The sequence below is a fragment of the Staurois parvus genome, unplaced genomic scaffold (genome assembly GCF_062004578.1).
Source record: "Staurois parvus isolate SC_StPar_1 unplaced genomic scaffold, SC_StPar_1.0 ptg000879l, whole genome shotgun sequence".
Classification (NCBI taxonomy): domain Eukaryota; kingdom Metazoa; phylum Chordata; class Amphibia; order Anura; family Ranidae; genus Staurois; species Staurois parvus.
The window spans coordinates 2,422,641-2,439,200 of NW_028318675.1; the positions used below are offsets into that span (position 1 = coordinate 2,422,641).

Consider the following 16,560-nt stretch of genomic DNA (forward strand, 5'->3'; position numbering starts at 1 on the left):
TACCGCCCCTCACATAACACACTAATAATATTTTGGGGGGTGTGATCTCCGGTATTTGTATGACACCGCCCCTCACATAGCACACTAATAATACGTTGGGGGGGGTGTGATCTCCGGTATTTGTATGACACCGCCCCTCACACAGTACACTAATAATATGTTGGGGGGTGTGATCTCCGGTATTTGTATGACACCGCCCCTCACATAGCACACTAATAATACGTTGGGGGGGGTGTGATCTCCGGTATTTGTATGACACCGCCCCTCACACAGTACACTAATAATATGTCGGGGGGGTGTGATCTCTGGTATTTGTATGACACCGCCCCTCACACAGTACACTAATAATATGTTGGGGGGGTGATCTCCGGTATTTGTATGACACCGCCCCTCACATAGTACACTAATAATATGTTGGGGGGGGTGTGATCTCCGGTATTTGTATGACACCGCCCCTCACATAGTACACTAATAATATGTTGGGGGTGTGATCTCCGGTATTTGTATGACACCGCCCCTCACATAGTACACTAATAATATGTTGGGGGGGTGTGATCTCCGGTATTTGTATGACACCACCCCTCACATAGTACACTAATAATATGTTGGGGGGGAGTGTGATCTCCGGTATTTGTATGACACCGCCCCTCACATAGCACACTAATAATATGTTGGGGGGGTGTGATCTCCGGTATTTGTATGACACCGCCCCTCACATAGTACACTAATAATATGTTGGGGGTGTGATCTCTGGTATTTGTATGACACCGCCCCTCACATAGCACACTAATAATATGTTGGGGGTGTGATCTCCGGTATTTGTATGACACCGCCCCTCACATAGTACACTAATAATATGTTGGGGGTGTGATCTCCGGTATTTGTATGACACCGCCCCTCACATAGCACACTAATAATATGTTGGGGGTGTGATCTCCGGTATTTGTATGACACCGCCCCTCACATAGCACACTAATAATATGTTGGGGGTGTGATCTCCGGTATTTGTATGATACCGCCCCTCACATAACACACTAATAATATTTTGGGGGGTGTGATCTCCGGTATTTGTATGACACCGCCCCTCACATAGCACACTAATAATACGTTGGGGGGGTGTGATCTCCGGTATTTGTATGACACCGCCCCTCACACAGTACACTAATAATATGTTGGGGGGTGTGATCTCCGGTATTTGTATGACACCGCCCCTCACATAGCACACTAATAATACGTTGGGGGGGGTGTGATCTCCGGTATTTGTATGACACCGCCCCTCACACAGTACACTAATAATATGTCGGGGGGGTGTGATCTCTGGTATTTGTATGACACCGCCCCTCACACAGTACACTAATAATATGTTGGGGGGTGTGATCTCCGGTATTTGTATGACACCGCCCCTCACATAGTACACTAATAATATGTTGGGGGGTGTGATCTCCGGTATTTGTATGACACCGCCCCTCACATAGCACACTAATAATATGTTGGGGGGTGTGATCTCCGGTATTTGTATGACACCGCCCCTCACATAGCACACTAATAATATGTTGAGGGGTGTGATCTCCGGTATTTGTATGACACCGCCCCTCACATAGCACACTAATAATATGTTGGGGGGTGTGATCTCCGGTATTTGTATGACACCGCCCCTCACATAGCACACTAATAATATGTTGGGGGTGTGATCTCCGGTATTTGTATGACACCGCCCCTCACATGGTACACCAATAATATGTTGGGGGGGTGATCTCCGGTATTTGTATGACACCGCCCCTCACATGGTACACCAATAATATGTTGGGGGGGTGATCTCCGGTATTTGTATGACACCGCCCCTCACATGGTACACTAATAATATGTTGGGGTGTGATCTCCGGTATTTGTATGACACCGCCCCTCACATAGCACACTAATAATATGTTGGGGGGGGTGTGATCTCCGGTATTTGTATGACACCGCCCCTCACATAGTACAATAATATGTTGGGGGGGTGTGATCTCCGGTATTTGTATGACACCGCCCCTCACATAGCACACTAATAATATGTTGGGGGGGTGTGATCTCCGGTATTTGTATGACACCGCCCCTCACATAGTACACTAATAATAAGTTTGGGGGGGTGTGATCTCCGGTATTTGTATGACACCGCCCCTCACATAGTACACTAATAATATGTTGGGGGTGTGATCTCCGGTATTTGTATGACACCGCCCCTCACATAGTACACTAATAATATGTTGGGGGGGTGTGATCTCCGGTATTTGTATGACACCACCCCTCACATAGTACACTAATAATATGTTGGGGGGGAGTGTGATCTCCGGTATTTGTATGACACCGCCCCTCACATTGCACACTAATAATATGTTGGGGGGGTGTGATCTCCGGTATTTGTATGACACCGCCCCTCACATAGCACACTAATAATATGTTGGGGGTGTGATCTCCGGTATTTGTATGACACCGCCCCTCACATAGTACACTAATAATATGTTGGGGGTGTGATCTCCGGTATTTGTATGACACCGCCCCTCACATAGCACACTAATAATATGTTGGGGGTGTGATCTCCGGTATTTGTATGACACCGCCCCTCACATAGCACACTAATAATATGTTGGGGGGTGTGATCTCCGGTATTTGTATGACACCGCCCCTCACATAGCACACTAATAATATGTTGGGGGTGTGATCTCCGGTATTTGTATGACACCGCCCCTCACATAGCACACTAATAATATGTTGGGGGGTGTGATCTCCGGTATTTGTATGATACCGCCCCTCACATAGCACACTAATAATATTTTGGGGGGTGTGATCTCCGGTATTTGTATGACACCGCCCCTCACATAGCACACTAATAATACGTTGGGGGGGGTGTGATCTCCGGTATTTGTATGACACCGCCCCTCACAATATGTTGGGGGGTGTGATCTCCGGTATTTGTATGACACCGCCCCTCACATAGCACACTAATAATACATTGGGGGGGGTGTGATCTCCGGTATTTGTATGACACCGCCCCTCACATAGTACACTAATAATATGTCGGGGGGGTGTGATCTCTGGTATTTGTATGACACCGCCCCTCACACAGTACACTAATAATATGTCGGGGGGGTGTGATCTCTGGTATTTGTATGACACCGCCCCTCACACAGTACACTAATAATATGTCGGGGGGGTGTGATCTCTGGTATTTGTATGACACCACCCCTCACATAGTACACTAATAATATGTTGGGGGTGTGATCTCTGGTATTTGTATGACACCGTCCCTCACATAGTACACTAATAATATGTTGGGGGGTGTGATCTCCGGTATTAAACTCAGTGACTTCCTATAATCATCAGCTCCCTCTAGTGGCCATAATGAGGTATTATTTCCAAAATGCCTCAATCAGGAAAAACAGTTCAATACCACATTATGGCCACTAGATGGAGCCAATGATCATAGGAAATCACTGTATGAAAAGATCCCACATTGTGACATGGCTGAATGAATGCTGGTTATATTAGTTCATCTATTCTCTAAGTGGGGTGGTAACTATTAGGCCAATCCTTTTTACAAACCACACATAATATCGCCCTTCAAACTGAAACGATTTGCACAAAATCAAAGAGTAGAAATATTTTCCGGTGGATCCCCTCTACCCAGACCCCATATGTAGACATAGAACAACAAGCTGTGTTCCCTCTCGTGCCGCACTCCTCCAACCACCCAAACCCACACAAAAGCCAAGGGAAATAATTTGGGGCGGAGTTCTCCTTCCCTCCTGTTGGGGGATGGGAGAAGGATGGACTGAAGACAGAGAGACGCTTCGGGGTCCCCAATGTTCTGTAGAGCCTTGAAATGAAGGACATCAACTTCAGAAGTTCTTGTTGTCTGTGTAAAGTTCCCCGATAACGAGATCTGGGCTCTCCCGGCTTCTAGCTCTGTAACCCGCTATATCATTATCAGGAAACGCAACTCCGACACCCAAGAAGGGCTGAAGTTGTGTCCTTCATTTCCAGGATCTACTGACCACTCTGCACCCCGACATTTACTGCACTTCATCCATGTCTTTGGGGGCCTCATCTCCTTATCAACTGTTCCTTCCATGATGAAGATCAGCCATGGAGTATATCTGAGGTGTATATCAGGGTGTGCTTCTTCCCCACATGAGAGCTGGGATGTCCAGCAACATTCATCTAGAAGACATTTCCCACACTCAAGGCACTAATACACCTCCAGGGTTGTGTGGGACCCCTGATGTACAGGAAGACAGGACTTCAGTGAGGAACATTTCCCTCACTCAGGACAGGAAGGTGGATTCTTCCCCATGTGAGATCTCTGATGTGTGGAAAGATGGGACTTCTGTGAAAAACATTTCCCGCACACAGGACAGGAATATGGCTTCTCCCCCGTGTGAGATCTCTGATGTCTGTAAAGATGGGACTTCTGCGAAAAACATTTCCTGCACTCAGGACAGGAATATGTCTTCTCCCTCATGTGAGATCTCTGATGTCTGGAAAGAACGGACTTCCTTGTAAAAAATTTCCCGCACTCAGGACAGGAATACGGCTTCTCCCCCGTGTGAGATCTCTGATGTCTGTAAAGTTCGGACTTCATTAAAAAACATTTCCCACACTCAGAACAGGAATATGGCTTCTCCCCCGTGTGAGATCTCTGATGTCTGTAAAGTTGGGACTTCAGTGAAAAACATTTCCAGCACTCAGGACAGGAATACGGCTTCTCCCCTGTGTGAGATATCCGATGTTTGTAAAGATCGGACTTCCTTGTAAAACATTTCCCACACTCAGGACAGGAATACGGCTTCTCCCCTGTGTGAGTTCTCTGATGTCTGGAAAGATCGGACTTCCTTCTAAAACATTTCCAGCACTCAGGACAAGAATATGGCTTCTCCCACCTGTGAGATCTTTTATGCACATTAAGCTGGGATTTATAACTGAAACATTTCCCACACTCAGTACAGGAGAAGCTCTTCCCTGTTGGAAGGCTGGCCTGGTCCCTCACAGTCTGAGGTTCCTCAGGATACGAGGAATCCGATGGTCCATCTACACTGCGTGGTGCCGGATGGACATTGGAGGGAGCCGGGTTTTCTCCTGGACTATACTGTGTGATGTTCTCATCTTCTACTTTCCAGTCTGGAGACAAAGTGAGACAATCCTCGGAGGTTTTCCTCATCTCCCGGCCATGGACTAAAATACAAAGACAAAGAGGATTACTAGACAGGAGCTGATTGGTTCCCCCAAACCAGGGCTCCACCCACATCAGGCAGCTTGGTCTTTGAGGGGCTTACAATTCCACCCTCAAGGGAACTAGGAAATGGCTCCTCTGATCTCCTACCAGGTCATTTCTTTATTCATGGACCTTAGTCAGAGAGTGAGGAAACAACCAGAACTGTCTTTTATAGGAGGGACAGTGATGAGGGGATTATAGGACGAGGGTCCCCACCCCCTCTATCACTCATCGCCATCTTCCCAACACAAGAAGTACTGCACTTCCTTATTTACTCCATGATTTAGTCATGAAGAACAGCGGGGCTGAGCCCCACCAGAGGTCAGAGAGTGAGGATGGGGGGAGAACAACCAAGATGAAGACTGGACTGATCCTGAAGACCACCATCATTGAGGTATTGACTCCTCCCTCATTATCACTTTCTGTTTAAGGGTCCAAAGTAGGAGGATGTTATCACATTATTATCACCATGTAAAGTCTGTGCTCCAATCACATCATCCGATATAAAATGTCCAGCTGGGAGGATATGGGTGTAACAGAAGTAAGGACTATGTAGTGTACAACTTATTATATAGGATACAAATGTTAGGACTATATACATTATCAGAATTGTGTAATGTACAACACAGAGTATATAGTGAAGGGGTCAGGAGTATGTAATGTACAACATAGAGTATATAGTGCAGGGGTCAGGAGTATGTAATGTACAACATAGAGTATATAGTGCAGGGGTCAGGAGTATGTAATGTACAACATAGAGTATATAGTGCAGGGGTCAGGAGTATGTAATGTACAACATGGAGTATATAGTGCAGGGGTCAGGAGTATGTAATGTACACCATAGAGTATATAGTGCAGGGGTCAGGAGGATGTAATGTACAATATAAATTATATAGTGTAAGAGTCAGGACTCATAATATTGGTATTCAGTAATCAGTGGAATATTAAATGTTTACTGTAGACAAGTTGCAGAGATCCCACACCGCTGCCTCCCATCTCCTGAGACTGCACTCAGTGACTTGGGTCTGAGACACTACAGACATATCCCTCCACCCGGCACAGCCAGCAGACCACAGAGCAAGGAACCCTGGGAGAAATGTTCTGTCAGAGATCTTACTAGACCCATCATGGGGCAGAAGATCAAAAGCATACACCCCAGGTGCCTAGGTCTAGTAACACTTATGGTGAAATGAACATTTTTGTGCCGGCTGAACCACAGAATTTCCATAAATCCAGTCTAGATACATAAATTGTGTCTGCAGCACAGAGAAGGAAGATTATCCGAGAGAAATCCAGGAATACAGGACGGGGAACACAGCTCAGGAAAGTGACCAGGGGATTACAGGCTGATATCACCCAGTCCCCGCCCTACTCTGGACCAATCAGTGAGCAGTATGGGTGGAGGAATGGATTTAGTGTTCATGACCCACCTGTGCTGATCTCTGTAGGAGTGTCCTCCTCTATAAATGTCCCCGTTATTCCATCCTCCTTCATAGACTGCTGATCATCCCTCACATACGCCTCTTCTTCTTCTGATTTCACCTCAAATTCTATATCGATTGGATCTCCACTCTAAATCAAGGAAATGAGAGAAAATATCATCTGTAAAATGTAAGATTTATTATTGTGACATCACATAAGAAATCCACACATTGTCTCTATGAATCCATATTCTAGATTCTCCATCCCACCAACCTTGTAATAGTGAGGGATGGTGGGATCATCCTGTGTGGAATCCCAGGAATACAGAGGACGGGGACATCTCTCTGGTGGGTTCCTGGTATTAGGTGGCTCCATCATATCCTTGTGTCCTTCTGAAAACTCCTCCATCACTCCATACTCCTCATCCTCCTCTTTATACTCTTCTTTAACAACAATAATATAATCATCGAGGATTCCATTCTGAATATATAATAAAAATGACATCAATGGTAACAATGCAGATAATGTACAGATCCTAATGATACTATCAGTGATTGTTCCTCATCTACCTGATGATGGTGAGGGATGGTGTGACCTTCCTGTGTGGAATCCCGGGAATACAGAGGACGGGGACATCTCTCTGGTGGGTTCCCATGACTGGATCCATCTGTAGGAAACACACACACTGACTGAATCCATTGTTTCTATGTGTTTATCAGATGATGGGGGATCTAGGTGGATCCTCCGTACTGCTCTCTCCTTTACAATAAAGTCTCCTCTTACCCGGTGATGTGAGGGGCGGCTGATTGTCCATCATGACGTCCTTGTAGAGATCCTTGTGTCCGTCTAAATATTGAAGCGTATCATCATCTGCTGGAGATAAAAACGTCACAGTGACTATGGAGGAAGAGGACGGACATGACGGGGGGTTACTGGCTGTAAATAGAACATAACATCTTATTACCTCCTCTGCTGCCACTTCCACCAACGTCTCCGATCTGATTCCCCCCAACTCACCTCTCACCTGGAACTTCCTCTCTGTTCCTGACATCACTTCCTGTCTGTATTCCATAGAGAAGTCCTGTTTGGTGAGAAATGAGATCACCATCTTGTGGATTTCAGAAAAACTGCAGCCCCGAGAAACGTCCCCTAATAACCATTCCAGCATTATATCTACCTTACAGGGATACCAGGGAAGTGCCAAAATAACTAAAAAACAGTAAGAAACAATAAACCTAACTCTTATGCAACCAACTGTTTATATAATATATTTTATTACAGATAGAAAAGTCTTAAAGACACAGAACACAAGATACAAACAAAGGTATACATAATAAAACAGAGACCTCCAAAACAGATCTTTTTGGGTAAACAAAATGCAAAAATACATCCTAAAGTATAAAAATAAATATCAATCCACTCATAATGAGGATGTTAGACATAAATGACAAGGATGTAATGGTCACAGAGGAATGGTGGTGGAGATCTCTCAAAGTAAGAACACTTCCTTGAATGGTTCTATAAATAAAGAATGAATCCTGGAGGGAATAAAGCTGTAAAGCAATAAATAATATATAAACTGGGCCATCCACTTCATCCATAAAGACATTGTGATTGAAGATCTTCTAGATCACATAGAAGGAGGACTCATCCATGATTTCATACATTTGTTTGGAAGGATAGAACAATCCTCAGAAGGGAACATGTAGGATGACAGGAAAGGCTCCTGACTGGTGAGATCCTCCAAACATAATGATGACATCCATGAACTGGAGCGAGCTCGTTGGGGTGATAAAGCCAATCTGGAAACACTGTGTAGACGTTCTCCAAGAACTCAGCACACTCCAGGTGTGGAGAAAGTCTCCAGGTGGGTTTAGCCTGTCATTTATCATAGGTAGAAATGTCCACACATGGACTTCCACAGTGATCACACGACAGTTGTATACAATGAATGGCTTTCATTCATAACCATCCATTGTGTACTATTGTGATGATCTCTGTGATTTGTCTCTGGCTCACTACCTCTACTGGAAATTTATTCCAAGTATTAACCACTTCCCATCCGGCCGCTGTTTATAAACGGCAGGATGGGACACCTCCAGGAGCGGGTTGCCGTTTCTAAACGGCACCTTGTATCTGAGGCTCGTGCACGGCTCCTAGAGCGCGCACCTGCGAGCCCGATGATCGCCGAGTCCAACGGACACGGTGGATTACGTGACATGGTATGGGACCAATGAAATCGGTCCCATACCATGTGATCAGCTGTGTCCAATAAGGACACATCTTAAGTGTAAACAAAAGCCGCATGGTGTGACTTCCGCCTCCTCCTCACACGGAGTTGTCTGTGAGAGGAGAAGGAGCGAAGAATAGGTAGTAGCTAACTGCCCTCCACCTCAGTGACACCTGATCGCCCCTAAAGTGGCCCTGATCGCCCACAAGTAGCCCTGATCACCCACAAGTGTCCCTGATCACCCCAACAAGTGGCCCTGATTGCCCCACGTGTCCCTGATCACCCCAACAAGTGGCTTTAATTGCCCATAAGTGGCCCTGATCGCCCCCATAAGTGGCCCTGATCGCCCACAAGTGTCCCTGATTGCCTCACATGTCCCTGATCACCCACAAATGTCCCTGATCGCCCACAAGTGTCCCTGATTGCCCCACGTGTCCCTGATCACCCACAAATGTCCCTGATCGCCCACAAGTGGCCCTGATTGCCCACAAGTGGTCCTGATTGCCCACAAGTGGCCCTGATCGCCCAACAAGTGGCCCAGCAGTGTCCCTGATTGTCAGTGTCCCTGATCGCCGCTTAGTGTCCCAGCAGTGTTCCTGATTGCCGCAGTGGCCCAGCAGTGTCCCTGACCACCACACAAGTGGCCCATCAGTGTCCCTGATCACCGCATTGGCCCAGCAGTGTTCCTGATCACCACACAATTGGCCCAGCAGTGTCCCTGATCACCGCATTGGCCCAGCAGTGTTCCTGATCACCACACAAGTGGCCCAGCAGTGTCCCTGATCGCCGGACAAGTGGTCCAGCAGTGCCCCTGATTACCGCAGTGTCCCTGATCATCGCAGTAGTCCAGCAGTGTTTCTGATTGCCACACAAGTGGCCCAGCAGTGTCCTGATCATCGCAGTGACCCAGCAGTGTCCCTGATCGCCGCAGAAGTGGTCCAGCAGTGTCCCTGATCGCCGCAGTGTCCCAGCAGTGTCCCTGATCACCGCAGTGTCCCTGATTGCCACACAAGTGGTCCAGCAGTGTTCCTGATCACCACACAAGTGGCCCAGCAGTGTCCCTGATCGCCGGACAAGTGGTCCAGCAGTGTCCCTGATCACCGCAGTGTCCCTGATAACCACAGTTGCCCAGCAGTGTTTCTGATCGCCACACAAGTGGCCCAGCAGTGTCCTGATCATCGCAGTGGCCCAGCAGTGTCCATGATCGCCGCACAAGTGGTCCAGCAGTGTCCCTGATCGCCACAGTGTCCCTGATTGCTGCAGTGTCCCTGATCACCACACAAGTGGCCCAGCAGTGTCCCTGATCACCGCAGTGGCCCAGCAATGTCCTTGATTGCCACACAAGTGGCTCAGCAGTGTCCTTGATCACCGCAGTGGCCCAGCAGTGTCCTTGATCACCGCAGTGGCCCAGCAGTGTCCCTGATTGCCACACAAGTGGTCCAGCAGTGTCCCTGATCACCTTACAGTGTCCCTGTTCATACAGTGTCCCTGATCTCTGCCACACCAGTGGATCCTGTTCACTGCCATCGTCTGTGAGGAGAGAGATCCAGTACAGCTAACTGTGAGTAGATTTCACCCTACACACTCACAAAACATTGCCTGCCAGCTCACGGTATCTCTGATCTTTGCCCAACAGTGACTAGTGTGAACCAACCGCAGCCAGATATCTGTCCCTCACTGCAACCCCATCATCCTGATCACTGCCATACCAGTGGCTCCTGATCCGTGTCAAAAATATGGCCAAAAGATCATATAGAAGCGAGGAGGCATTTCAAATTCTGAGTATGACAGATGAGAGTGACGGAGAACTCTCACTGTCAGACTCAGATTCTGTATATCAACCAGTACACAGCAGCGGTTCACTCTCTGACTCAGAAGAAGGTGTTCCAACAAAAAGAATGAGGAACTCCAAGGAGCAGCAAGCAACCACCAACAGCTCAATACGTTCCTCTGACATGGCTACTACCAGCACTGTAAGTGCAAGTTCTAGTACTCGGGTGTCACATCAGCTACCAAGGATTAGGGCCCATACTGCTGTCCCAGATGCTCTTTTAAACCCTGTGTGGCTACCTTCAGGATCAGGAGCACCTATAATTCCCCCATTCATAGCCCAACCAGGCATTCAGGCAGAAACCCAAAATTTTACAGCCATTGATTATTTCCATTTATTTTTCACTGAAGATTTTTTGAATTCAGTTGTGCACCAATGCAATATGTTCACCCAGCAATTCATCACCCAAAATCCCAACTCCTGTTATGCTCAAACATTTGAGTGGAAATGCCTCACAGTTGAAGAATTTAAAGTGTTTCTTGGCCTTACATTTAATATGGGACTAACAAAAAAAATGAACTGCATGCTTATTGGTCGACAAATCGCATTCAACACATGCCGCTCTTTTCTGCCACTATGTCCAGGACCCGCTATAAAACAATTAAGTACTTTCTACATTTCAACGTTAATTCCCTGTTCCCCCCCAGAGATCACCCCAAGTACGACAAACTTTATAAAATTCGTCCACTAATCAATTATTTCAACCAAAAATGTTCAGAAATATATTGTCCTGAAAAAAACATCTGTGTCGATGAATCCCTAATCCATTTCACTGGGAGGCTGATCATAAAACAGTACATTCCAAGTAAACGGGGTGAAGATGAACAAACTCTACGAAAGGGCCACAGGGTATGTGTACAAGTTCCATATCTACGAAGGAAAGGACAGTCAGCTAGAGCCCCCTGAATGCCCAGCCTATATGGGGAGTAGCGGAAACGTTGTCTGGGACCTGGTATACCCCCTCTTCAATCAGGGGTACCACCTTTACGTGGACAATTTCTACACAAGCCTGCCCCTTTTCCGCCACCTTTATCTCAAGGACACTGTAGCCTGTGGCACAGTTCGACCCAATCGGAAGGGCTTTCCACAACAATTGGTTGCCACCAAGCTAAACAGGGGGGAGTCAGCTAGCTTGAGAAATAAAGAGATCCTGGCCCTTAAGTGGAGAGACAAACGGGATGTGTATGTCCTTTCATCTATCCATAACAGCAGCTCATTGGAAATTCAAGGAAGTCGCGGTCCCATCTGAAAACCCCAATGCATACACGAATACAACCTGTTCATGGGGGGAGTGGATTTAAATGATCAAATGTTACAGCCCTACATACCCAACAGAAGATCAATCTACTGGTATAAAAAAGTATCCTTCTACCCTTCCATATGGCCCTGTACAATTCCTACATCGTTTTCCAGAAGTCCACACAAAGACCTGTCACCTTCTTACAATATCAGGAAGAGATTATCACATCCCTCATCTATCAAGGAAGACCCGTACCTGAACAAATTCGTTCTGATGCAGTGAGCCGATTGCATGAAAGACATTTCCCCAATATCGTCCCCCCTACCGAAACAGACCGCAATCCTCAAAAGAGATGTTAGGTATGCTCCAAACATGGAATTCGATCTGACACCCGATACTACTGTCCCCAGTGTCCCTCAAAGCCTGGTCTTTGTATAGAAGAGTGCTTCCGTATCTACCATACCGCACTGCATTATTAGTGAAGTACGGTGAAGATATATCTCTTTGTCCTCTGTTTGCTATTTCCCTGCCACGTTTCTGCCTGTTGCCTGAATTCATTTTCCTGCCTTCCATTTGAACTGACCTTGGCCTGTTTATTTGCCATGCCTCTGCCTGCTGCCTGAACTGACCTCGGCCTGTTACTCGACCATGCCTCTGCCTGCTGCCTGAACTGACCTCGGCCTGTTACTCGACCATGCCTCTGCTTGCTGCCTGAACTGACCTTGGCCTGTTACTCGATCATGCCTATGCCTGCTGCCTGAACTGACCTCGGCCTGTTAATCAACCATGCCTCTGCCTGCTGCCTGAACTGACCTCAGCCTGTTAATCAACCATGCCTCTGCTTGCTGCCTGAACTGACCTCGGCCTGTTAATCAACCATGCCTCTGCCTGCCTCCTGGACTGATCTTTTGCCCTCCCACTTTAGTAGTGGGATTCAAGACAACACAGGGGTCTCATGTATGTGAGGGGATCCAGAGTAGTGTTTCTGAGCAGAGAAAACTTTTCGTTTTCTTTGGGTTTTTTAATTCCCGGATCAGGGTCTGGAGACCAGAGGCTTCAAAGAGATTTGGGTGGGATGAAGCCTCTACCCCTTTGTCCAGTCTTACCTAACTAAGGCCCTAAGCTTAATGTTTCTGCCTGGACCAATCCTTTTCCCACGTCTTTGCTTGCTGTCTGTATTGACTGTGGCCTTTTTATGGACCATGTTCCTGTCTTCTTCCTGGACCACTGCTTTGCCTGTTTGCTCACCACGTCTATGCATGACACCGGTACTGATCCATCTGCACATCCCACTGACTACCTTCCTGCGAGACACTGGTGCCACCCATCCTCTGCACTGAAACCACAGGTACTCTTTGGTTTATCTTTTGTTCAACTTCTTGGTGAATGAACATAGTGCTATGTGGACAGCCACGTACTAGTAGGTTAAGCTTTTAGGAACAGGCCGTAGGTGAAGCTACACTATGCTTTATTGATATATAATGTTTGCTAATTTTTGTGATAAACAGGTTGCAATGACCAGTAATCAGTCCAAACACTGAAAATGTCTTACACATGTGGTATCCCCATACTCAGGAAAAGTAGCAGAATGTGTTTTGATGTGTTATTCTAAGAATGCCTATGCAGTGTGTTAGAAATATGTTATTATTGGTAACATTGCATTAAAAAACTACTTTTTTTTCACATTTTATAAAAATCTGTGTAAAAAATTAAGTCTTCAGAAGACTTTGCTGCTCCAGGACCTCCAAAATTGTGATACGTAGTCAATAAATTAGATGTGTAATTTTTGCCCTTAGTATGCCTAACGGTGCTTATTGGATGTGGGGCCCCTCTATTTGGCTAGGCTGTGAAAAAGTCTTACATGTGTGGTATTGTTATACTCAGGAAGAGTTAGAGAATGTGTTTTGGGGTGTAATTTTAAGTATGCCTATGCTGTGTATTAGAAATATCTTCTATATTGACAACTTTGCGTAGAAAAAAATACATTTCCATTTTCTTTTAACATATTCCAAAAACTTTTGGCAAAAAATGAAGTCTTCGGAAGACTCCCCATGCCTCCTAAAACATAGCTTGGGGTGTTTGCTTTCCAAAATGGGGTCATTTTGTGGGTAATTCCATTGTCCTGATGCTCCAGGACCTCTAAAACGGCAATAGGTAGTCAAGAAATTAGATGTGTAATTTTTGTCCTTAGAACGCTAACAGGTGCTTATTGGATGCAGAGCCCCTCTATGTGGCCAGACTGTGAAAAAGTCTCACACATTTGGTATTGCCATATTCAGCAGGAGTTAAAGAATGCATTTTGAGGTGTAATTTTAAGTATGCCTATGCTGTGTAATAGAAATCTCTCATAGATTGACAACTTTGCATAAAAAAAAAATATATTTTAATTTTTTCACATTTTCCAAAAACTTAGGGCAAAAAATGAAGTCTTCAGAGGACTCCCCATGCCTCTTAAAACATACTTTGAGGTGTTTTCTTTCTAAAATGGGGTCATTTTGTGGGTAATTCAATTGTCCTGGTGCCCCAGGACCTCCAAAACTGTGATAGACAGTCAAGAAATTAGATGTGAAATTTTTGCCCCTAGAACGCCTAAGGGTGCTTATTGGATGTGGGGCCCTTCTATGTGGTTAGGCTGTGAAAAAGTTTTACACATGTGGTATCGCCATACTCAGGAAGAGTAGCAGAATGTGTTTTGGGGTGTAATTGCAAGTATGCCTATGCCGTGTGAGAGAAAGAACTTGTTAAATGACAACTTTGTGGAAAAAAAAAATTGTGTTTACTTTCATCATTTCCTTCAAAAACTGGCAAAAAAATGACAACGTCAAAAACTCCCCATGCCTCTCATTAAATACCTCAGACTGTCTACTTTCCAAAAAGGGGTCATTTGGGGGGTATTTGTACTGTCCTGGCATTTTAGGGCCCCAAGAAATTATATAGGTAGTCTGTACATCAGGATTGATACATTTTTAAATATATATACCATGGTCTGTGGACTCTATAACTTTCACAAAGACTAAATAATACACACTGATTTGGGTTATGTCTACCAAAAAAAGTAGCACAATGGATCTTGGCCTAAGTTTATGAAGACAGTATATTTATTTGAAAAATTTAGTATCAAATACTAAGAAAAACATGTTATTTTTAAAAATTTTCAGTCTTTTTTAATTTTTCTAGCAAAAAATAAAAACCCCAGTGATGATTAAATACCACCAAATTAAAGCTCTATTTGTTTGAAAAAAATGATAATAATTTCATTTAGATACAGTGTTGTATGCCTGAGTAATTGTCATTCACAATGTGATAGCGCTGAAAGCTGAAAATTGGCCTGGACAGGAAGGGGGTGAAAGTGTCCGGACAGGAAGTGGTTAAATTCAAAAAATACTTTGTGAGCTTCTAGCAAGTGTTTTTGGTTGTCTGGGTTCTTCCGTATCGAGGAATTCAGTCTCCAGCTATGGGGGATTGAGGAATGTTGCTTGTCGTCAAGAGTTATGTTGATTGGAGCGTGATCAGACCAGGTTATGGTGCCAATTTTGGATGACGTTATATGTTGTAGGGTCTATTTGTCTGTAACAAAGAAGTCGATTCTAGAGTAGGATAGGTGAGATGGGGAGTTGTAGGTGTTGTCTCTTTCATTGCTGTGATGGCATCTCCACATGTCGCATGGATCATGGTCATGTAAGAAACGATTAAAATTGTTTTGGGGAGCGTTTGTTGGTGGAAGAGTCCAGGAGTGGGTTGCCGATGAGGTTGAAGTCTCCGCCAATGAGAAGTCCGCCTTGTTTGTGAGAAGAGATGCTGGAATGGAGATTGTGGTAGAATTGCATTTGGTTGTTGTTGGATCCATAAACATTTACTAGGGTATATGGTATATTGTTAACTTTGCAGATTAGGATATGGTAGCGACCTCGAGGATCTGCTATTTCTGAGATGTGGTGGAATTGTATAGAGTCTTTTATGGCTATAATAACCCCATTTTTCTTCTTAGAGTTAGTGGCCATATAAATATGGAAGAATCGGTGCAGTTGTAGTTTAGGGGTCTTGGTGGTTGTGAAATGTGATTCTTGTATGAAAAGTATATCAGCATGAAGCGTACGGGCTTCCTTTTGGAGCATCCATCTCTTAAAGGGGGAGTTTAGACCCCGACCATTAAGTGATGTTATGTCAATCATTTTGTAGTTCGTTGGTTGGGTTGGTGGAGTAGAGGAGTCATTTCTGGGTGAATTGACATAGAATGGAGAGACTTGGTAGGAAAAGAGAAATTTCTATGTGTTTGGTAGAGCGGTATTGGTTTGCTCGATGATGCGTGTGGTATTTTCTATGTTGTTTGGTTGGTTTCAGGTGAACAGTTGGTTCGGATGATTGACTGATGGTGCAGGGGGGGTGGAAGTAAAAGGGAATAAAAAAGACTCGCGGAAAATGCAAGTAACATGAGTAGCAGGGAGTGCTACTTCAAAACAGGGGGTGTGAACAAGCATAGACCGTAGAAAGGGTTATGCCAAACAGTCTCGTAATGTAAGAATATTCTGTAAGGGGCCATTGCCAGAGAATAATAGGTTGAGGTATAGTGTACGAGGTGGTGTGGTTGG

At 45.3% G+C, this 16,560-nt stretch overlaps 1 protein-coding gene across 1 annotated transcript in view; it reads right to left on the minus strand.

Annotated features, from left to right (window-relative positions):
- Positions 1-3,502: 3,502 nt before the first annotated feature.
- Positions 3,503-16,560, minus strand: part of LOC149443051 (uncharacterized) — a 29,239-nt gene continuing 16,181 nt past the window's right edge. Inside the window, exon 3 of the mRNA XM_089655978.1 lies at positions 3,503-4,909. Coding sequence (XP_089512104.1) covers positions 4,298-4,909 — 612 coding nt within the window. The 3' untranslated portion in view covers positions 3,503-4,297. The remainder of the gene's footprint in view (positions 4,910-16,560) is intronic.